At 40.9% G+C, this 24519-nt stretch overlaps 1 protein-coding gene across 2 annotated transcripts in view; it reads left to right on the forward strand.

Annotated features, from left to right (window-relative positions):
• Positions 1–12119: 12119 nt before the first annotated feature.
• The window catches only part of RPRD1A (regulation of nuclear pre-mRNA domain containing 1A), a 42348-nt gene continuing 29948 nt past the window's right edge, over positions 12120–24519 (forward strand). The window contains exons 1-4 of one of the 2 annotated variants that reach the window (XM_062610958.1): positions 12120–12510; positions 23364–23493; positions 24186–24292; positions 24375–24469. In XM_062610958.1, the coding sequence (XP_062466942.1) occupies positions 12360–12510; positions 23364–23493; positions 24186–24292; positions 24375–24469 (483 nt within the window). In that variant the 5' untranslated portion in view covers positions 12120–12359. The remainder of the gene's footprint in view (positions 12511–23363; positions 23494–24185; positions 24293–24374; positions 24470–24519) is intronic. The other variant, XM_062610957.1, reaches the window with a different exon arrangement.

Raw genomic sequence — 24519 nt, forward strand, 5'->3', positions numbered from 1 at the left:
GAAACAAGAATTACTTTGATCAAGGCTAAATAGGTTTGATTTAAAATACTGGGCAGTAACCAAGAAGTATACAACAAGGAACTGCTTTTAAATTATTAAAATATGCTTTAAAATATTTTTATTCTTTTTTATCACAGCTCTGAACAGAGATGAGAGGACTATCCATAAATTACTTCTGAATTATTGATGATCAGTACCATCGCCCTGCGCAAGCTGAAAATGTGAGGAACTGCTTAAATTTACATACTTTCTGCCATTTTCTGCCTGGACCAGAGAGTGGTATTACTACTGCCGGGTGATGGTAGAAGCTGTTGGGAGGTACAGAAGCTTACTTCAGGCATTTCATAGAAGTGGAGTTCCTTTCTGCAAACAAAAACCAGATTATACATATCTTAACAGTGTGAATCACTACTGTGCACTCACCCCTTGATCATACAGAAGAATAATCCAGTCCTTAGCACTACCTTGTAGACTCTGCACATTTTCTTTGAGGAGTGTTAAAAAAACAGATTTCTACCTACACTATGAAACTTAGCGAAGTACATAAGGATTACATGACAAATTTGTTACTTAAAAACACTATGCAGGTCTTGGATTTCTTCCACATTCTGACTTTTAAATGACCTTTGATAAACTACCTTGGAAATAAGAATGCATTATATCGAGGCATGTTTATTTTCAGCGCTGTATAGTACTGCTATTGTTGTGTACCTGCTGAAAGGGCAACACAACAGGGTGCAAGAATCCAGGAAATTTCAGGGTATTAGATATAATTCTTCAATACAGATGCTGAATGGGTCAAGTGCTGGAGGTGTCTCTGCTTGATTCCTTACCCATGGATAAGGAAATACTGGTTGAAGTTGACTCAATGGCAATCTTGGCTGTAATTGCCATGAGAGGACAGAGACTAAGATCCCTCCATGACTGCTAAGAAGGGAGAATCTAGGGGATACCTGCTAGTCAGCCTAACCTCAGAATCCAGGAATTTTATGGAGCAAATCCTCCTGGAAACCACATCTAGGCGCATGAAGGCCTACCACACAGTATCCCACAGTATCCTTTTAGAACCAAAGCAAGACATAGACCAGAGAAGCAGACTGCTAGGTAGTGAACAATGGCTGGATCACCAGGCTTCAAGGTTTGCAGTCAGTGGTACAAAGTCCAGTTGACAAGCAGTCAGTAGGTGCATCCTGCAGGACAGACCTGAGGTCAGTACAAGGATCACTACTGGTTAATGCCCACTTATAATCTAGGCAAGGAGATATAGCATGTACCCTCAGCAAGTTTGCAGCTGACAGCACATTGGTTGGCATATGGGGAAGTGGTGGAGGACAGTCAATACAGTGGAGGGCAGGGCAGCCATTTGGATTGGCCTCAATAGGCTGCCAGAAACATCATGAAGCTCTAAAGAGAAAAGTGCCAAGTCCTGGGATTCTGCAATGCAAGTGCTGCAGAACTGTGGGGCTGGGGCTAGGCTGGCTGAGGAGAAGCTCTGCAGAAAAGGACTTACAGGTCCTAGTGGCAGAAAGTGGAACATGTAGGTGTATCGAGCCCCTGTGATGATGGAGGATCATCCTGTACTGGGCAGTATTATCACAGCCAGGTCAAGGGAAGGGGTTCTTGCCCTCTGTCTGTATTTGTGAGACAATGCCTGGGCAACTGTGCCTGGCTTTGTGTTCCTCAGTACAAAGAGAAAAGCAAAACAGTGGGAAAATCTCACAAAGTGTCACAATGTATGGTTAAGGTGACGTGCAGACAAGGGACCTATGTTTATTTGGCTTGATGTAAAGACAGTTACAGAAAGATCTAATTTCAGTCTTCAGTTACAGAGAAGGCAGCCCTATGCTCTTTTGGAGGTACATAGGGAGAGGCTGAGAGGCTATAAATGAGCTGCAGGAAAAAAGGAGATAGGAATGAAACTGTATCTGCTATTTCTAAACCGCTAGTGACACCTAGTTTCCAAGAAAAATATCAGTAGCTATACCAGCACTGCAAGTTAGGAAAATGTGTTAGTTTACATTACGATGCTACAGGTTCAGTAATTTGAAGGTCCTGGATAGCAAAACACCAAGCTAATAGACCTCTATAATAAAAATATATGATTTAAATCTCTGCTCCAATAAAGGACACAGAGCTTGGAGGTGTGGCCTCTCAGTAGAAGGCACTGATGCTGTAACCTATAAGAGACATTTCCAAGTCTGTCTGTGCTGTCAGGCTAAATCACTAATTTCTCATTGAGGACTGATTCCCTGATTGTCCACACGCTGTACATATTGTTGATCACAGAGACAACCTTAAAGATGCTACCACCTGTCTCCTCAGATGGGAACTCTTGGACAGCTTCCTCACATTAAGTCCTACTCTCACAGCTAATAGAGATGCAATTGAGCTGGCGCTGTCTTGTGCTGCTCTGCTTACAGCACTCCAAAGACACTAGAGTACTGTGAAGTCCATGAGCCTCCTTTCTGTCACAGTGGCCCCAGTTCAAATTAAAACAAAAGCCAAGTATATGGACACTTTGGGCCCTGGAAGACTGTCCAGGGAAGGGTTGGGTTTTCCTTTTTTGGGGGGGTAAGAGCAGATCTCTGGGAAGCATGTTAGTTTAGAAATTCTGTTTCCTGGGGACAGAATGTCACAGGTTCTTCCAGCCAGAAGGGAAATGTCTGACAACAATGCCTATGGGCAGCCAATCTCCCACCATTGCTACAACACTCTCAGCTACAGTATCCTTACCTTGCTTCCAAATTTTCCTCCCCCCTGCTCACCATCTCCCAGGAGAAATAAGAATCCCACTTCCATAGGTATTCCACAGGTTTTACTATAACTGGGCAGCAGCTGTGGCTAGATGTGACAGGACAGCAGAGTCACACAGTGAGAAAGCATATGGTAGCCTGGACCACTACCAGACAATGACAGCATGTCTGGTCACCACGTTATAAATCACAGGTGTCTGGAGAAACATGGACTTTCCATTGCATTCACAGCTGACTCTTGCACACAACTGCTTATCCATCACCAACTCTATGTTTTGAGGCAGGTATGACAAAATGATGGCACAGAAAACAAGTACAGCAGAAGACTGTGTCGCTAACAACTACTGGCAAAATTACTGTGCTTGAGACATGTTACTGAAGATGTTGCAAGAGCAAACTAAGAACCTCTACTGCCTGCACAATCTTCCTTTATACATTTCCTCTCTTCATTTATCACTTTTTCCTCAAAAAGTGGGCATAAAAACACAGTTTTAGGCTGAACAAACAAACACCCCTTGGAAACAGCCACCTAGCATGCTAGCAATTCTCGGGTATACTTTCAGTGTAAGAAAGAGAGAAGAGCTAGTATGCATCAAAAAAATACATGGATTTTGCTTATGGACACCCCATTCATATGGGGAAACTGTGGCTACTGAAGTAATTGATGGCTTTGGCAACATAACTGATGGCTAGCATGCAGAAGATTTGGCTGATGGCTGTGCAGTAGCAATTCTAATGACAGACTTTTCCATCCCACTCAGCCTGCTCATTGATCAGTAGGAGTTTGAGGGTAAGCACACTCCAGAAGACAAGTAGCCTCTGTACTAAAGGATCCAACTAACATGAGCTAAGCAAGCTAAGCCCTACAGTGTAGATTTGTACTTGAACTTGTACAAGTACAGACCAAGTTGTACAAGTATATTGCTCAACAAATGTGAATAGTACAGTATAAAGACTTAATCTAGAGTACTACTCCACCGTTCTCCCTCTCAAAAGAGGGTGACGTGTAAGGTCAGACCAGGGAGGTCAAGGTTCTATCCAGCCGAGTCTCAGACATCTTCAAGGATGAAGACTGCAAAATCTTTCTGGGCAACCTGTTCCACTGTCTGACTGTCCTTGTGGTGAAAAAACTTTTTCTTTATAATTAGTTGGAACCTTCCATTTCAGTTTATTCCCACTGTTTGTCAGACACTCATCATGCATGTCCATGAATCACTCTATTTTTTCATAGGTATTAGACAAAGCCTCCACTTCTGCAGATTAAGCAAGGCCAGTTTCTTCTGTCTCTCCTGGGTTATACGCTTGAGCCATCTGACCATCTTGGTGGTCTTTTGTTGGACTTACTCAAGCTTATAAATATTTTCCCTATACTAGGGGAGGCCAAAACTGAATGCACTATTCTAGATGTGTTCTAATGAGTGCTGAGTAAAGGTGAATAAGTGCTTCCCTAAATCCCCTGGCTATGCTTGTGGTAGTACAGCACAGTATGCTGGCAGCCATCACCCCCAAAACAATGAGCTGAGTACACAGTAACAAAAATCCAGTGTCTGCTTCCTACAGTTGAATAGTTTCTGGTACATCACATCCTCTACTGGATCACAAAGGTGAACCAGCCTACTTCCTTTGATTTGAAGTCTAATTTGAATTTTTGTTTTCAGAAGTTTCAAAAAGGTTCTTCACACAGTATATCAATACACTGCAGAATTTTCCTTTTCCTTGCAAAGATGACATTATTTATTATTAAGAATATGCTTTATAACTTTTATTCTGTGACTAAGATCTATATACACTCTAGGGCACATATTAATGATCCATTAATACACTGCTCGGATGTTTAAAATTACTCAGTCTAATGTTTCATGCCTTTCTGCACACCTGAATTAATACATACCCTAGAGTGCTTTCTTGCACAGTTACAACACTCTTTCTACTAAGGAAAATTGGGACTTGATTGCACCCATATATTAATCACAGTGTATGTTTACATAGTATGACTTCACTTAATAGCAAAATGATGAAGAAGCTGGATGTACAGAGCTGTCTGGCTGAATGCCTGACTGAGGAAAAAAGGAAGGCTTTCTAAAAACATCTTTACATCTCTACAGAGGGCCAAAGAAATCACAGAAATTCAAGAGAGGTTTGGTTTTGTTTTGTTTTCAATTGTACAATCTATCTTTCTCCATAAAATATGGGAATGCCTTGCTGGATCATATATATATATCGCAGTAAGTGGGTTTTGTTAATCTCCTAAGTAGCAAATAATTTCTGCCTTTAATGAATGACATTAAAAGGTGAAGTGCTTAGTGGCAGGAACTCATGTAAAAGAATAATTATTCACCCTGAGGTTTTTTGGCTCCAACAAGCAGCTCCTGTAAGTTACTTCAGTGGGCTTCCTTCCATTAAAGCTTTCTTTTATTCTCTGTCTGCAGGAATTCACACTGTTTCAAATTAGTATTTATTGGTTGATTAATAATTTCTGACAGGGATATGCTTCTTGTTATACAGATAACAAATAGGGTTTAATGTTTCTGAAGAAATTACCTGGATGAATAATTATTTCTCAGTCAGGAATCATTTTACAGCTATATTACATATTCTTTTTGCATTTCTCCATTTTTCATGCCCTTACTGGGATACGGGTAGTAGGATCACTTACATAGAATTGGGTTGTGAGATGCACAAGCATGTTGGACAAGTGGAAAAATAATTTTAAGCATGAAACTCCAGAAACTGTTACACTGAATGGATCAGACATTGGAACAATAAAAGAGAACTGATATGCCAGGGTTGTATTTCTGATATCCAGGTAGCAGTAGGTATGCTAACATAAATTCTCAGGCAGGAAACAAGTCTAAAGAAACCTAATTTCTCCTTTAATATTATTGCATCTCGTGGGTGGGACTGTTTGAGAAAGAGCTGTAAAACAAAGATAAAAATGCTGAAGGTCAGCCTCATTCAGAGAAAGCTCTGGTTTATTCTGGTGCAAAAGCTTGTTTCAGCTCAAATCCCACATGGCTGATGAACAATGCATACTGATAAACCAGTACATGTATACATAGATTGTTTTACTACTCTGTATAGTAGTGTAAAATAAGGATTCCTAAACAATTCTAGTGAAGCAGAGAATATTCATAAGGATAAACGAACCACCCAGTTACATCTCTCAGCTTCAAGAGAAAATGACTTCTAAAGGTGACAGCTGTTTGGTGGGAGTGCCCTGGAGGAAACAATTAAAGTTAAAAATTACTTCAAGAGACCAAGACATGTTCATATCAACAAACAATGCAATTAGATACATAGGATTGGTGAATAGCAGAGTAGTCAGATGGTGTGTATTTTTGACATAGTCTATAACTCTTGATTTTGGCAGGGAGAGTACTTTTCTGTACAGCATAACAGCCTATTCCCACTAAACTGCATGATCACTGGAGTACAGACAATGGCCAGTTTCATGTGGCTTTGCCTGTTTTCCCTCTATGGGGACTCTGTTAACCAACACAAGCTGCCACTTTTGCCATTCCTTTGGCCCTATCTGGGACAATCTGCCATACCTATTTTGATGCTGATCTCATTTTAAGTTTTGCCTTTTCTTGCCAGTTTCAGAGCAAATAACCTGTATTATCTTTTGTTGTCTTACCTTTCAAATGCTTATTGATAAGAAAATCATGCTCTTTGTCTTGTGGCATTTTCATTTTGATTATGCCTCCAAGTGTACCAGAGGCTAGATTTGCTGACAGGCAGTCCAAGAAACAGGGTTCAATGTTGTGATGATCAGCTGGAGGGGTTGAGGCACCCATAACAGGTTTATGGCTCGGAATGGTTGCTTTTGAGAGAGACCTCTAGTAAAGTCAAGATGCTGTGTGCCTTAACACCTCGGTAGAAGCAAGACTTCTCTTTGAATTCAAACTGGATAATAGAAATTCTCAGATATTTGGAGAAGAAAAAGCAAAGATGTGGATTGATGTGTTTTGTTGGGTTTGTTGTTTTGTTTTTTTTCCCTTTCCTACATTGCATCATAAGTATTGCTAGTTTAGACACAGATTAGCCCTTCTCGTGTTTTAACACTTCCCAGGTCTCCCTCAAGGTAACAGAACTTTAAACTTCCAACTGCTACTAGGGATAAATTCCCCTCTTATGAAAAAAATTATTTGGATGTCCTTGAGAGAGGGGAACAGAGAAACAAAAAATCTGTGACCAGCACACGAAATAAGGATGGCCTCCTGGTGACCAGAATCTGACATGTAATTACGTATTTGAACTACCTAGAGCTTCCCAGTCCCATGTTCTACAAAAACACTGACCATGTAATTTATTTGCAGTCATTGTCTTTTACACTTGCATTGGGCTCCTTTCTCTGGGAGTGGGAGAACATAGCGGACTACCACTAACCCATGGTGGTCAGACAGAAGGGAAGCAGTGCAGAATTTTACTCTTTGGAAATCTTAGGAAAGATGCTATTTCAGTTTGTACACAGGAATGAGTGGAAGGAAACTTGCCATTTGTTGGCAACTCCATTCCTGTGGACATGGGTGAATTTTTTAAAGGCAGATGAATAATGTATGATTTTTTTCTGAATGAAAGCCAAGGTTTTCAAAGCTCCACAGCAAATGAACCCTTCATTGTGCATACCTCCTGTCTGAGAGGCACTTCACTCTGAATAAGTCTCAGGGTAAATCTCCATTCACTGACTGGATAAGAATAGCTTGTAAAATTAGATTACTGATGTAAACATTTACAATCACAAATTTAAAATGTGCTACAAAGATTTATGGGGAAAGTTAAATCTCAATTTTGCTGTATATTATATTACACATGATGTTATGCACAGATGATAAATCACTCTCTTAGTATTATAATGTATTATAGTTTATTTCCTAGTATAGTTACCAGGAAAAAAATATCTCAGACGATTTATTCTTGTTTTAAAATGCCCTGATAATATGGGATGAAATATGTAGATGAAACAGTAATGAACATTTCTACAATCATTACCAAAATTATCTACCAATTTCCTGCTCTTTCTCCTTATCTTTTTTAACACCAAAATTTCATGTAATCTATTCTTCCACATAAGAGAAATGTTTCTTTTCCCATTGTTGCCCACAAGCTTCTCCTTCTAATATCAGAATATATACCTCTAGTAAATGGCATTTGAATGTTAGTTACAAGATTACCATTCCTATTTCATGTTTCTGATGTTTGCATCCATGTTAGCTCTGTCTTAATTTTACTTCATTGGCCAGTTCTACTTAATGCCATTGTCCTCTGCTGTACATGGCAAAACCAGCAATATATTACAGGTTCTTTCACTCATAATGATCAAAATGAACTGATAGAAAAAGAGACTGTAGGGATCTGTGCAGCTTCTGACTTAATATCTGTCAAAAGTGTTTCTGCAAAATGCTTCCTAGGTCTCTCAAAATCATTCATGGTACAGTGATTTTACAAATAGAATCCAAGTAAAAAGCTCGTAAAACTCACAACTTGCCCTCACCAATATTTTATGTTTAAAGCGTAGAGGTCACTAAGAACCAATATTAAGAAAATTGCCTGAAAACAAACCTCCGGGACATCTTCTCTGAATGTCAGACATACGGAGAAAGATCTTTGTAAAGTTTTAAAAGGATTATTTTTCATAACAAGCTTTCTGCTGTTGGGCGAGGACAAACTGGATGTGTGAAAGGTTATAGGAATACTCTGTTTTAAAGGTGTATACTTTAAGGTGGATAACCGTTGCCAGGATGTTCCAAGAGTATGGTAAATGAACATTTTTTTCTAACACAGGCATAATTTTATGGAAATATTAAAAATACTATCTGAGACAGACACTAACTGCAGTCATTAGCTACAGAAACATGATTCAGAATTGACCTGTAGGATTTAAGGTGGGCAGTTCAGCTCTCTGAAAATGTCAGTGAGTTGGTGATGTTTAAAATAAGAAATGATGTTAGGTGTTTTCTAGAACAGCAGCAGGAAGGCCAGAATCATAGAATCATAGAATAGTTAGGGTTGGAAAGGACCTTAAGATCATCTAGTTCCAACCCCCCTGCCATGGACAGGGACACCTCACACTAAACCATGCCACCCAAGGCTCTGTCCAATCTGGCCTTCAATATGGACAGGGATGGAGCATTCACAACTTCCCTGGGCACCCATTCCAGTGTGCCTCACCACCCTTACAGTAAAGGACTTCCAACCTTACATCCAATATAAACTTCTCATGTTTTAAGTTTTAACCTGTTACCTCTTGTCCTATCACTACAGTCTCTAATGAAGAGTCCATCCCCAGCATCCCTATAGGCCCCCCCTTCAGATACTGGAAGGCTGCTATGAGGTCTCCATGCAGCCTTCTCTTCTCCAGGCTGAACAGCCCCAACTTCCTCAGCCTGTCTTCATACGGGAGGTGCTCCAGTCCCCTGATCATCCTCGCGGCCCTCCTCTGGACTTGTTCCAACAGTTCCATCTCCTTTTCATGTTGAGAACACCAGAACTGCACACAATACTCCAAGTGAGGTGTCACGAGAGCAGAGTAGAGGGGCAGGATCACCTCCTTCAACCTGCTGGTCACACTCCTTTTGATGCAGCCCAGGATACGGTTGGCTTTTTGGGCTGCGAGCACACTGCCGGCTCATGTTCATTTTCTCATCAACCAACACCCCCAAGTCCTTCTCCACAGGGCTGCTCTGAGTCTCTTCTCTGCCCAACCTGCAGCTGTGCCTGGGATTGCTCCGACCCAGGTGTAGGACGTTGCACTTGGCATGGTTAAACTTCATGAGGTTGGCATCTGCCCACGTCACAAGCGTGTCAAGGTCCCTCTGGATGGCATTCCTTCCCTCCAGCGTTATCAACCGAACCACACAGCTTGGTGTCATCGACAAACTTGTTGAGGGCGCACTCAATCCCACTGTCCATGTCACCAACAAAGATGTTGAACAAGGCCGGTCCCAACACCGATCCCTGAAGGACACCACTCATTACTGGTCTCCACCTGGACACTGAGCCATTGACCACAACTCTTTGTGTGCGGCCATCCAGGCACTTCTTTATCCACCAAGTGGTCCATCCATCAAATTGATGTCTCTCCAATTTAGAGACAAGGATGTCGTGTGGGACAGTGTCAAACGCTTTGAACAAGTCCAGGTAGATGATACCAAGTGCTCTACCCCTGTCCATCAGTTCTGTAGCTCCATCATAGGAGGCCACCAAATTGGTCAGGCAGGATTTCCCCTTAGTGAAGCCATGCTGGCTGTCACCAAGCACCTTGTTGTTTTTCACGTGCCTTAGCATGCCTTCCAGGAGAATCTGCTCCAAGATTTTGCCAGGCACAGAGGTGAGACTGACTGGTCTGTAATTCCCTGGGTCATTCATTCATCCCTTCTTGAAAATGGGGGTTACATTTTTTTTCCAGTTGTCAGGAACTTCACCTGACTGACATGATTTTTCAAATATGATGGACAGTGGCTCAGCAACTTCATTCACCAGGTCCTTCAGGACCCGCAGATGGATTTCATCAGGTCCCATGGACTTGCGCACATTCATGTTCTTAAGATGGTTTTGAACCAGATCCTCTCCTACAGTGCACCTAGGGTCTTCATTCTCACAGTCCCTGCATCTGCCTTCCAAGACTTGGGTGGTGTGGTCAGAGACTTTGCCAGTGAAGATCGAAGCAAAGAAGTCATTCAGAACCTCAGCCTTCTCCAAATCCAGGGTAGCCAGTTCTCCTGATAGCTTACGGAGGGGGCCCACGTTGTCCCTAGTCTGTCTTTTATTTGCAATGTACCTAAAGGTCCCTGTTACCATTAACATCCCTAGCCAAGTTTAAGTCTAACTGGGCCTTAGCTTTCCTAACGTGGTCCCTAGCTTCCCGGGCAACATCCCTGTATTCTTCCCAGGCCACCTGCCCTTGCTTCCACCTTTTATAAGCCTCTTTTTTCATTTGAATTTTCCTCAGGAGCTCCTTATCCATCCAAGGAGGTCTCCTGGCCCTCCTGCTGCACTTCCTTCTAGTTGGGATGCAACACTCCTGAGCTTGTAGCAGGTGATCCTTGAATATCAACCAAGAGTCTTGGGCCCCCCTGCCCTCTACGGCTATATCCCATGGAACCTTCTGAAGCAGGTTCCTGAAGAGGCCAAAGTCTGCTGTCTTGAAGTCCAGGGCAGTGAGTTTGCTGCATGCTCTTCGCACTGTCCTGAGGATCTCGAACTTGACCATCTCATGATCGCTGCATCCAAGGCTGCCCTGGAGCGTCACATTTCCAACGAGCCCTTCCCTGTTGGTGAGCACAAGGTCAAGCATGGCACCTCTCCTTGCTTGCTCCTCTATTCCTTGCAGAAGGAAGTTGTCTTCCACACAATTGAGGAACCTCCTGGATTGCTTGTACCTGGCTGTACCATCTCTTCAACAGATGTCAGGGTGGTTGATGTCCCCCATGAGAACAAAGGCCTGTGAGCATGAGGCTGTTCCTCAGAAATGCTTACATAAATACTAGAAATGCTCACATAAATACTAGAAATGCTCTCATGCTAAGCAGCATACAGTACCTTCCATCTAAGAACTAACTTGGATCATTCAGCTTGAAAAATTACTTAAGATGATACAAGTCAAAATCTATGAGAGAATGGAAAGGTGAGCAGAGCACCGTTTTTCCTTGGTACTGCCGAAACAGCAGGCGTAGCAAGGATTCAACAGAGCTTTGAGTGAGCATGTTTGAAACAACTGAGAAGTATTTTTGCACATAATCTTGTCATTGAACAGTGGAACTGTCATGATACTGTCAATGCCATAAATGAGAAATAAAATAAAGGCTTTTAAAAATGTGGCCAGGCACATTTGTGGAGTACACATCCACCTGCAAATATGAAATACCACACACCCAGTGTCAGAGTTCTTAACCTGCTATGGCATTCGGCAGAAACTGGCAGGCCTGGACTGCCTTGGGGACTTACTTACGTCTGGTTTTTTTATGTTATTTCCCAGAGCAACATGTTGGTATACCTGCAGCTTTGCACCAATGGCTCCTAAGCCTGCTTCTGCTCTGCATGTCCTAGGGCCCCCAACAGTTCACTGAGAAACCTCTCTGAAGTCACTTGGTTAAGACTCGGCTGACCCTCACCAGCTTTCAGGAGCGCAGCCACCAGAAGGGATCTCGGCTGGGGAGCTAAGGGGTCCACCAAGCAAACCACAGTCCAGCCGCCGCCCAGCTCCCTCAGGCAGAGCGGACCTAAGGGTCGCACCGCTGGGGCCATTCGGAGGCTGTTCGAAGAGACGCGACAGGCCGCACCCGCTCTAACATCCACCTCCTCGGTCCTCGCTCCGCCTCATTGTAGGCCTCTGCCGGAAGTGGGGAATGAGGAGAAGAGGGGAGGGGCGGAGCGGAGCGGGGTAGGGCGGCACTCCGGGAGGCTCGGCTGTCGCCATTTTGTTAGCGGCGGGCTGCGGGGGAGCGCGGGAGTAGCGGCCGGCGAGACGAGGCGGGAAGGGCCGGGGCTCGTCCGGCTCCTCCCCTGCTGGGGTGTAGAGGCGGAGACTGAGTGCGGCCGACCCGGGCCGGTAGGGGCGGCGGCAGAAGCGAGGCTGAGTAGAGCGGAGCCGAGCTGGGCCCGGCTATGTCGGCGTTCTCAGAAGCGGCGCTGGAGCGAAAGCTGTCGGAGCTGAGCAACTCGCAGCAGAGCGTGCAGACCCTGAGCCTGTGGCTCATCCACCACCGCAAGCACTCGGCGCTCATCGTCAGCGTGTGGGAGCGGGAGCTGCGCAAAGGTGAGCCTGGCACTGGCGCAGTCACCCTGCTGGGCCTTTCTCCGCCCTTGGGTGCCAGGTGCGGCCTTCCTCGGGGGCAGCGGGTTTGGGAGGCGGTGCGGCGGGAGGAGGCCACTCTCAAGTGTGTGGCTGCTGCGGCAGGGCTCCTCGGTCTGTCGAGGCGGGGAGGAGGGAGGGCCTGCACGCCCCAGTAGCTGGGGAAAGCGGAGCTACTGGGGCAAATGTTGAGCCCCGCGTCTCAGTTTCTTCGTGACTGGGGGATGGGAGGTGCTTCTCCTCCCTCTTTTTTCTCCGCTCCCCTGGCTTGTTTTCTCCCTCCCATTCCGCCTTCAGTGAGATGCCTCTGAGGAGGCCGCTTCTGGTGTTTTACTCCTTTTTTTTTTTTCTTTTTAATGGAAAGTGGGAAAAGGGAAGGAAGGAGGCAAGCACAGGGCTTAAGGCTTTTTGTTTTAGTACTGGTAGTTACGGCTTTTCAAGCTCACCCTTCTTAGGCCTTGTATTTCGTCATCTGTAATGATGGTTAGCTGTAATACCGCTTGAGTTTCCTGACACGGTGGGCTTTGTCCGCTTATGCCAGCGACTGTTCTTGTAGGGCAGCTGAGGATGGGAATATTCTGGGGAAAAAACAATTTAGTATGTCCAAAGTGAGTTTTACTTCCTGTTTTTGCCAGATGGTTAATACAAATGTTAGCATAACAGAAATGTGTATTTTTTAAGTTGTATTGAGTATCTGATGTTGAGTGTGCAGATCTAGATTCTTATTTGGCTTTCATTTTAATAGGAAAGAACTTGCACCTATAGGTTTAGGGACTGAAAGGCAGAAATGGCATGTGAAAGTTTATTTGACCTGACTGGAAAATTATATGATCTTCAGTTGTCTCATCTAAGAAAAAGAAGTCTCTTGCTAGAATTCTGCTTTGCTCTAGGAAGTGTTATGGTTTTACGGTAGTTTCCTTTGGAGCTCCATTAATATGTGGCTCTTTAACAGGGAAAGTAGAAGGCTAGGTTTTCAAGTGGAGAGGAAAAACAGGACTAAGCTGTTACAGGACTTAAGAAAGAGGAACCACTCAGTCTCTCAAAACTAAGAGGAATAGCTGACTTGCAGAAATTATATGTAATGGAATACAAGGAGTGCATGGCTGGATCACAGTGATCTCTTGGTTAGGAGGCATAACATCATAGTAGATGAGCTACCCTTAAATATCTTGCATATGAAGTAATAATAAACTGTACAATATAATATGGAGAGATGTTCCCATGAACTTGGTTTTCATGTGGGTCATTTTCACTATGTTTGTTGCAAGCATGCTTTCTTGTTCTGAGAACATCTGCATCTGAAACATTTTATGTTTCTGGGCCTTCTAAACAGCCAGCTCGAATGTTTGGTGTTTTGGATGATATCAGAAAGGTATCTTAAGCTAATTGGAACAAAGCCAGAGTTTTGGTTGCTCACCTTAATTAAAATGCACAATACCAGTTTATAATAATCTGTAATATTAATGGTCAGTCCTTAACTTCAATATTAGCTTAATTTGCCTGTTGTGCTGTTTGACTAATTGGAAAAATGAAATGTTTGAAACTTAAACAGGGATTTAATCAGGTTAGATATGAGGAAGAAGTTCTTTACTGTGAGGGTGGTGAAGCACTGGAACAGGTTGCCCAAATAAGTGGTAAATGCTCCATCCCTGGCAGTGTTTAAGGCCAGGTTTGGACAGGGCCCTGGGTGACATGGTCTAGTGGAAGGTGTCTATGCCTATTGCATGTGTGTTGGAACTAGATGGTCTTTCCAACCCTAACCATTCTATGATTCTATGAAATATGGCATACATGTTCTAAGGTGGCTTTGAGTGGTAAGGGTAACAATCTTCTTAAGAACTCATGGGAATGCTTTGCTTTCTGCCAGCTTTCAATGTCTGGCTTCCACTTTTAAGCCTGTTTTGAGCTTTGGATGAGTATAGCTGCTATAATTGTTTTCCTCTTCAGTTTGTTGAAGTTGTTATCCAGCCTTTGCTTCTTCAGAGTAAGATTTTTCTAGTGACTGCTTTGGAAGCCAACCTTCAAGGGTGTGTAGAAGCTGTTGATAATCTGTGTCAGGTAGGAGCAACTTAGGTGATTTCAGGGTCCTGCACCTTTCCTTCTGTGCTTTTAAGCCTAGTGCTTTTTTCCTATGTTCCTCTTCCACTGCATTTTGAAGCTGGCATAGTTAATATACACAGGGTATGTTTTGATTTTCCATCTCTGATAAATAGTACCTGAGCTTTATAAATGTTAGCTTACATTGGCCCAGTACTAACTTTTTGCTAATTGCAGCATATAATTGTAATGTGGTTCCTATTCCCCAAAGGGGTTGATTTAGTGTTCTAAGCAGTCAGCATGTGGAAAATGAGAAGGAAAAACAGTATGTTGTGGTGAAGTGACTTGCATAAAACATCACAAAGTAGAATGCTGGCAATAAGGTCATAGAGTAAGTTTTAAGGTTTCTGACTTGCCCACCAGCCGAATCATAGAGACATGATTTCCCTCCTACATGAGAGAAAAATTATCTCTGGGGAATATGGACATAAAAATTATTGGCACTGTCTGCTGCTATTGCTAGTCAGTACTGTCTTAAAACTGAAAATGAACTTTGCCGTTCCAAATTTTATTTCCTTTCATTGTATTCATTTTTCATTGTCACCCCTGTCTCCAGACCTTCCTTCCAGCCTACTCCCTTTTGGGCTCATGGAATATTGTATAACCAAGTTGAACACAGTACAGTGTGATACTGCATTTTCTCTGGCTAAATAAAAAGATCACTTGCATCAGATCAGCTTGCATGAACCTTTTTGAAGACATCTTTAGTTATTCATGAGAACAAGTACTAGGATCACAGCTCTTTTGTTTCTACATATTTGGTTCTGATTCTTTAATTTTTAAAATAGTCATTGTCTTTGTATTATGTTAGAGGTGAAGAGGCAGCTTTTCAAATGCGAGTATAACTTGGGCAACATAAAATTTTAGTCCCTTCCTGTTTACTTGGATTAATTGATTGTGTTCAGGGCCTATGTTAGGGCACTCTACAAATAATCTGTTTCATAAACCTTCATCTACAGTTGAACTTTCACTGATTTTCTTGGTGATCTCTTGCATTTAGGTGTAAACTTGGAGAACAGTCAGAGCTTGCACATCTTTGTCATAACTTGGAGTGGTTACACTGGATTTGTCTCGCTGAATTCCAGTGTTGCTAAGGTTGCATCAATAGAGTTGATGTAACTCTGATTATTGAAGGAGCATGCATATATGCTTTTCCCCTAATACTACCATAACTTTAATATGTAGTTCCTAAAGTACTGGCATGTAGAATTCATAGGGTCATTCTTAGAAAGAATAAAAAAATGGAGGAAAGCTAGTGTAATGTATTCTAGAATTGATGGTATTGTGAAAGTACTCTTCAGATAGCTCTGAATTGGCCAGATGCACAAATATATAAGGAAAGGATGTCATCTTATATAGCCAACAGTTTGATGAAATTAGATCAGGAGTTGCAGATTATATGCTTCAAGAGACTGAGTATAGGGACATTCTGTTTGATGACTGACCCCAGATACGTGCTAATGAAAAATGCATGGGTGAATGGTTGCCACAAGGGTGGGGCTGTGGCAGAGCTTGTGGTATTAAGTATTCCTAATTATGCATCTGTGCAAAACCACTCAGGTGTAACTCAAGATACTCCACATTTTAGTGTATATAGTGGTGGATTTTCTTTTCCCCACCATCTTTTATTGTGATTGATAGAGAATAGATTGTCATTCATTGATCTTTCGTTCACTGATGAGTAAAATGATGAGAAAAGATAAGTAGAATTTAACTTAAATTACAACTGTAATGAAATAACAAAGATTTCTCCTGTTTTGACAGATAAACAGAGGTCTACAATGACAACAGAACAGCTCCTTTTCCAGTCTGCTGTTGGTTAGCTATGTCTTAAAATATTTCTGATGCTTTTTTTTGCTGACAGTATCTTGTGCTGTGCTGCTGATGAAAACCCAATAATTAGTTTGAAATAGATGAGTTTCCTGATGGAAAGCTGGTGTTGGCAGAAAGGAGACTGTGAGGATAGTATCTCGCCTGTAGACTGCAGCCTGTATTAGCACTGGCTTATGCTAATCATTAGTTTGTGTTCTTTTGAATTTCATATTTGACTTATGGAATAAATAAATTGGTGGGGAGGGTATTCTTCATTTGTAGTAAATGTCTTATTAAAATGAGATTATCATGCCGTTTGGATTTTTATTCTAGGAAAGTATTTTTTTCTTGTGATATGTCACCTTCATGATTGCTTCAAAGTAACTGCTGTGAATTAAGTTCTGTGATAATGTTGCTCCATAGCCTGTTTTACAGAGACTTTTGAGTTAAAGTTAGGGAAAGCTTAGCAAGGCTTGAAAAGTGTGCGCTGAGGAAAAAGATCCTGTTCCAGCTAGATTTCAGATGTATGAAATGTAACACTTGAAGTTAAATAGTTACATACTTGCTAGTTGTAAGCTTACTCAGTATTTAAGTACTTAAGTAGTACTAATTAATTAACTGTAATGTAAATACATCAGTCATTCCCAAAATGCAACTAGTGGACCTGTTAAAACTGTTTAATTTTGTGTGTCTATAAAAGGGCTGACTTAAAGGGTTGATTTGTTTGTTGTTGGGTTTTTGTTTGTTTGTTTTGTTTTTAACTAAGTAGTGGCATCACACATGCAATTTTGTTTTGTAAGCCTGCAGCCACTGAGGAAACCTTAGGAGCTAGCCCCCTTGAAGAGGCTTTTCTGAGATGAAGACTGTTAAGACATATTCTTTGTAAAACGGATGTTCTGTTGCATACATCTCTTAACCTCTGGTTTCAGGATACCCTGCAGCTGTAGGGGTTTGTTGTTTGTGTGCTTTGAAATTTAAAATTTCAATTCCATAATTCAAAGCATCAACCTTCAAGGATGAATAGTAGGTGCTTGTTCAGTAGTCTTCATGTGGTATTTGCTGTACTGGTTTAAAGCATGTTCTTTTTAAAAAGTAAAATTTTTCATGTTCCTTCTATAAAGCAAGAAAAGTAAAATTGCTAAGTGTTTGAGTTTGGTAGTATGGGACTTTTTAATTTTAACTCCAGTAATTTTTCTGTACTACTTTTCCCGTCAACTAATTTTCTGTTAGCTTTTCCAGGTCCAGCACTGTCACTTGTTAGGTATTTACAACCTCATGATATTTTAATAGTCGTTGTGTTGTATCTTTAAACCTAATTTCAGATTCAAGTATCTGTTTCCTCAGAGCCTGTCATGGCATCTCATAGATAAGTCAGTCTTGGAAACTGACGTTGAACCTGCCCTCTGTAATCACTTGACCTCTTTGTTTTGGCTGTCATCTGTTGCCCCACCTGTGTTACACTGTGTCTTCACTGCAAAGCTTATCCAGGTTAGCAGAGCCATTGTATATTGTCTTTAAGACAGCTAAAGTTCTGTAACAGTTGTGTACATCTGGGCTGCCACAGAGGGACATTTTAGCACTCAGCCCTGCCAGTTTACATGTTGTTCCAGTTTATTATGGTTGAACTTTCTGTTGTTTTCCAGGTGTTGAAGTTGTTCAGTGGTATAAGAAGTGACTATTTTTAATTATTTATGGCTGTTTGTCTACTGCTGCTGCTGGGACATAGCATTATTGTTTATGTTGTCAGTCATTATAGCTGTTGGCATTGATGCAGTATGTTTTTCTGAAGCTAGTGGCTGTTCTGGCAGTTGCTCAGTGCTGCTGAAAATTGGAAGTTAGAGGCTCTTTGTAGGCAAATTGAGAAGATCTAGCAACATTAAAACCAGATTTGCAAGTTATACTACATCTGAATTACTCTAATACTCTGATTTGGAGGAGAACCACAACCAAAAGTAGTGGAAATATATTGCTCTGCAGATGTGAAGTGGATTTCAGGAAGAAAGTTCCTGATTTAAAACAATTATTTTCTCTACTATGTAGTGCAGTTTTTCAGTACTACGTAGTAGAGAAGAAATCTTTCTTTATTGGTGGTTGTAGATTATTCTACGTATTGGTGGTATAGCATCATTGGCCAATGTGATACACCTGAGAGAATAAATAGATTTGGTTTTCTTTTAAAAAGAAACATTTAAAATAAAACTATAGCTTACTGATTTCACTGGTTAGCAGGTGTTCTTGGGGAGGCCAGTGAGATACTTAAGACAGAGGTGCTTGTGCTTCCCACTTACCCACATGAATCTTCTCATCTATACAGAAAGGCTTGGAGATCAACAGCAGGCAACACTTCAGGTGAATGTAAGTTAAGTCAAGTTAGAGAGATGTATTTATTGCATAATGATTTATCTGTTGCTCCTGACTATAGGTAATTTTATGAGCAATGCCAGAATCTCTCACTTAAAATAGTCACGTTTAGATTGTGTAGTCCAGCCTGACTAGTTGACTCCCTAATACTAGTCTTGAAAGAATGCAGTGTGTACAAATCTGTATTAATTTATTGCTGTACCACTTGTGTCCTCGCATCTTACCTGAACCTGCCTATGTTTCACCATTCTGCTTTTAAATACTTTGGTGTGGTGTATTTTTTCTATCCTAAGACTGTTATTGCTGTGGATTTATATTCATCTTGGCATTGTACCAGCCAGGCGAGGCAATGAAAGGAGTTGGTTTGTTTCACGTGTTCAGATAATTCAGGATATACCAACTACAGTGGGAAGCTTCTGCAGAGTAATTATTTCAGAAGGGTTTCCTTGGCTTGTGACCAAGTTTCTCACATGCCTGTGGTAATTTGATGCTGATGGCCTCTTTCCCAGCAGTGGCTGTATGCTGCATTTCTTTCGTCTACTAGCCTCCAAACTCACTTGGACCCTCAAATATGCACATTCTGTAGGCAGTCTCATTCCTGTCTTTGAAAAGGAAACACAGCAGTTCTTAAACCTTGGTAAAATTCACCAGGAGAATCAGGTGACAGTGCAGTGTTGAACACTTAGTTTAACTTTTGCATAACAGAAGGTTAATGTATTTTAAGATGAAGTGCTTGTTGTACAACATGCCTTTTATGGATTATATTATTTTTGTGTTGTCTGAAAGGACAATTCAAAAAGTGACTTTACAGCTGTGTTACTACCTTCAACCGTGAGAGCTTGTCAGATGTTTACAGAGAAGTCATTTAACTTCTTTTGTGAAGGTGTGAGCATGTCATGATATAGGAAATGTCCCAGGGATTTTTTGGAAGGTGCTGAGACTCATATTCTGCTGTATATGTATAAACTAATGTAATTGAAAAGCAATTGAGTCAGATCGTTATTTGAATTGTTGTTAAAGAACTTTAGTAAAAAAAGAAACTGTTTAGTGCTGGTAATTGTTGTGGGATTTTAACCTACTGATGTTCACTTTCTCAAAACCTTCTGTTAAATGATGTTTCCATTCATAGCAGAGCTAGCCTGTAGAAAGTGAAAGCCTGATGTAAGATTTTCAGATGCATCAATAGACTATACATTTGTAGTGGGATATAGGTGAAATCCCTTATGCTTGTGTGTCTAAGACAGCAAATACATCTCAGCTCTAGGGAAGAGGTATAGATGAGCATGACACTGATGGGCATGTTTCTAGCAATCTTCATGGGAGCTCAATTTCCAATGCCAGGAGGTAGACCTGGAGAAGGTGAATAGAGCTATGATGGCTTTGATTACCAGAGTTAACCTGAGTGAAGATAACTTGCTTACTGCCTCCCAAGGTAAAATTCTAGAATTTCTTCACTAAAGTGGTGGCTCATCAGCATTATAGTTCACTGAGTTTTGTGGTTTCAAGCGTACAATTTTGATACATTGATACAAGCATACAAGCGTACAAGATACATTTTTGAGACAGACTTAGTTTCGGTTGCAAGGTGCCAGTCCTGGTTAGTCTCACTGTGGATGCTTAATATGGCCTTTATACCAACCAGCACCTGTTAAAGTGTTCAGAATCCAGTGCTTCAGGGAGCTGCTTTGGTGAATAAATGGTAGATAAAACTGAAACAAGCAGAAGAGTTATGTGAACACTGCAGAAGAGTGTCGGAAAAGATGACTCAATCCAACATGGATGCATTCTTTGCGGTTTTGTGTTTGCAGACTGTCCTGTTAGTGTACCAGAGATAGTGTGGGCTAGCTATTTCTAACACTATACTTTGGCAGTATGTGCCTTTCAGATCATTCTTTAACCTAAGATCTTCCATTTTTTCTTTCACTTTCTTCTGACAGTAAGGGAACTTTTGCTAATAGCCTTGCCATGTGTTGAAGACACTTTTTTTAAAATGGTCTGTAGCTGTTCTTTGATCCATTTTGGTGTTCTGAGGTATATCAAAGCCCAGGGTTGAAGAGCTGTTATAAGTGCTACTGAAGAGAGACACTCTTGAAGAGATGGGGTTTTTATTTATTTATTTATTTATCAGAACAGATCCATCTGGTCTGGAATTTAATTTTGTATTTCAGACTTCCGTAGTTAATTTACAGTCATGGTAGTGGTAGAACACTTCATATTTTTTCAGCTAATGGTTGTCAACCTGAGTTGCTAAGTGTTACATTGCACCTTAGCCTCATGTGTAAGGCAGATTGATAGTAGGCCAGTATGTAACTCCTGAAGATTTGTGAACTGGACAGGAGCACTTCTTGAGAGCAGATAACATTTTAGCTTTGGAATTCTGCAGAGCATTCTTACAGCAACAGGAATTAAATTTTACTTCATATTTTCTCTGCGAACATAAGAGTAGAATTTTAGTTGAATTTCTGGCCAAAGCCACAGATAGAGTTAATAGTGTTTTGAGTGACTTCTGGGTTTTAGCATGCTTTTTCCAAACATGGTATATTTATCTGTTTAATGTAGTGAATAGATAGTCAAGGCTTTGTGAAAATCGACATCACCTGACTTCGTGGCACTACATATATCTCCTGTTACCATCAAGATGGTTACTTGTTGGAAACAAGGAAGTTGGCTTGTCACAAATGAGTTGCATCTCTGAGGTTTAAAACATGATTCTTTTTCTGTGAAATGGATTGGCAGGGATCTATCCTGCATGCAGTTCAGAGGATATAGGGAACAGCCAGCTTCATTAAATTTTGAGTCCTAATTCTGGGCTTATTTAAGAAATGGGGTAGGGGTCAGGGTCAGCTTTAACAAACGTTAAACATTTTGGTACACTCATGAGACAAGATATGTTTTCTAAGACTCTCTGACTAATTCAAGGCTTTCTATGTCAGAGCTCTGGTTTACCTGGAGGAATAGGTAGGAGATGTGTTGGTTTGTGTCAGTTTTAATATAGAAATTAAGTAGCATAAGTTTATAAAGTCTTCATTTTATTTTAGCCAGATTTTGACTCAAATAGATTAATTCCAAGGTGGTTGCATGTAGTGACTTCATTATTTGGAGCAGATCTGCCTTATGTGCAGCAATTCAAAACTAATTCTTTTTTTGCCACTTTTTAGTTTGCCTTGCTTCTGAGAGATAGGTTCATTTTCAGTTGTAACCATTGTTACCTCCTCACCCTCCCCTTAATTCAGAACTATCTTATCTTGTTGGATATGTCTGTTCAAGGGGATGGAAAAATTCGGTACTCCAAGGATAAGTCCATCAGGGAAATCTTTCTATAGTGCAAAATTTATTCTCAAAAGCATTTCTTTAGAATGGAATCCTACCAACATTGATTTTTTTTTTTTTTTTTTTTTTTTTTTTTCTTCTGTGTGAGGGTGGTGGTTCTAAATGTTTGAGAGGTTGCAGTGGAAATTAACAAAATCAAATCATGTTGGGAGCTGAGCACCTGTTTAAAGAACATGTAAAGGCTTTACCACAGTGCTGCTTTCTTCAGGACGGCAGAGAAACTTAAATCCGTCTTTTAAGAGAAATCTCTTTTTTAAAGTTAGCATGTGTACTGAGATTGTGTGGTTGGTAATGGAGCCTGAAATTTTTCTGATGTTAACGCAAGGTTAGAAGTGTAGCAATAAGAGTTGCAGCTCTGAGAAACCTGTAGGCTAATGAAGATTAGATGAAGTGGGGTGGAAAATGAAAGTCCGTGAGTAGGAACATTTAAAATACACAATAGATTTTCAAAAGCAACTTGTAAATTTGAAGCTTGTAATTTATTTAATGTTAATGGGAATGGGCTAGAATGCTTGAGATCCTTGGAAAAGAGATATACCCCAGAAGCCTAAAAGTGATTTTTGGAAGTGTTTTCTTAATCTTACAGCTGCATGCAGATGAGTGTATTAATGATTAGAAGATAAGGGAGGGAAGTGTCTGAATGGTGTGGAGAGATTGAGTAGGGACAGACTGTTCAGTTTACTCAAATATGAGAATGAGGGGTGGTTTTATATAGGACTGAAATTAAAACGGAAGGAGGAGGTTCTTCATGTAAGTGTTTGTGGGTCTGAAACTCCTTGGCAAAAGACTTCATTGGTGTCAGAAATTCAAGCTTAAAGGGAAGTTAAAGTACTGGAAAGAAATCCATGAAGGCTACCAAAGACACAAATCACATAAGGCTCAGGAAAGCATGTGAAAATAGTTGGGGACTGAAGAACACTATAGAGTGTCATGTTGTTTTCTGTTTATTTTTGGAGATGGTGCTAGAAGGAGCTCATGTCATAGTATGAAGGAGGAAGAATCTGGGCAGAGTTACAGCAGAAGGGAGGGAAAAGCCAATGGGTGACCAAAGTTTTCTCACATTTTTAAATACAGAACTAGAGTGAAATGTTGTAAGCAGTAATGAGTATAGGAAAAACACGCTTGATTTGGTTTTTGTATTTAGCATAAATATGGATAAAGAGGTATTAATTTGTGTAAGTTTTCTAATTATTCTTGTTTATCACTCTCTTTATTAGCAAAACCAAGTAGGAAGCTGACATTCCTGTACTTGGCCAATGATGTCATACAGAACAGCAAAAGGAAAGGACCAGAATTCACAAAAGATTTTGCTCCGGTAATAGTGGAGGCTTTTAAGCATGTTTCAAGGTACAGTATACTGTTATGTGCAATGTCCTTCATCGTACTGTATTTGAGGGGTAATAGAGAAGTCGTCAGTGCATCTCTCCTGACCCAGCTAGTCTTTGTGTGCTATTTCTGTACTTGGAAGTCTTGTTAATTTGATTTATTCAGTGTTCTTTTGATCTCAGTCTTAATGATATTGGATGAAGTTGCATAGTAAATTCATCTGCATTCAGTCCCCTTTGCCTTAGAAAGCTGTTAGCTGTATTAAGACTTGTTTTCAGTCTGTATTTTATATGCTACAGCAGTTTGGTGTGTTTCGTTACTGGTGTTGTATGATTTGTTTTTCCCCAGCAGCCATTCATCTTGTTGCATGATGATTCTAGACTCTAGATACAGAATTATTTTCACATGGTACACAGCTGTTGATGCAACACAAACCTGTTTGCAGTGTTTGTGTAATAGGGCTACACACCTACAGATCCATGGGTCAAGCAAGCAAACAGAAAGAGAATTGGGTGCTGGCCCATTTTTTATGCTTGCTAACACCTGTTGAACTGGTCTTTGCTTTATTTTCTTCAAAATGTGATTTTGCTATTTTCTGGGATTGCCTTCTCATACTTTGATATTGCTAAGGCATGTCACAGTCCTTATGTGACATAATCCTACAGCAGTGCTGTACTTTCACCTAGTGCTGATTTTTGCTTTTCTTGTAACAGTGAGTCTGACGAGAGTTGTAAGAAGCACCTTGGCCGAGTGCTGTCTATCTGGGAAGAAAGGTCTGTTTATGAAAATGATGTGTTAGAGCAACTTAGGCAAGCTTTGTGTAAGTATTTTATGTGTGTATGAAAATTCAGTCTTTTCTTTAGAATATTATTTCCCTGACTGCTGTGCTTGTTTTTATTTAGATGGAGACAGAAAGGTGAGGAAGCGCACATATGAACAGATAAAAGTTGATGAAAATAACTGTTCACCTCGAAGTTCTCCCTCTGACCCTCCTCAGGTAAAAACATGTTTGTAAAATTCTGTCTGCATATGTTTTGGCATAGAATT

This window comes from Pezoporus occidentalis, unplaced genomic scaffold, assembly GCF_034315485.1.
Source record: "Pezoporus occidentalis ecotype Australia unplaced genomic scaffold, CSIRO_AGI_Poc_V1 ctg15, whole genome shotgun sequence".
NCBI lineage: Eukaryota > Metazoa > Chordata > Aves > Psittaciformes > Psittacidae > Pezoporus > Pezoporus occidentalis.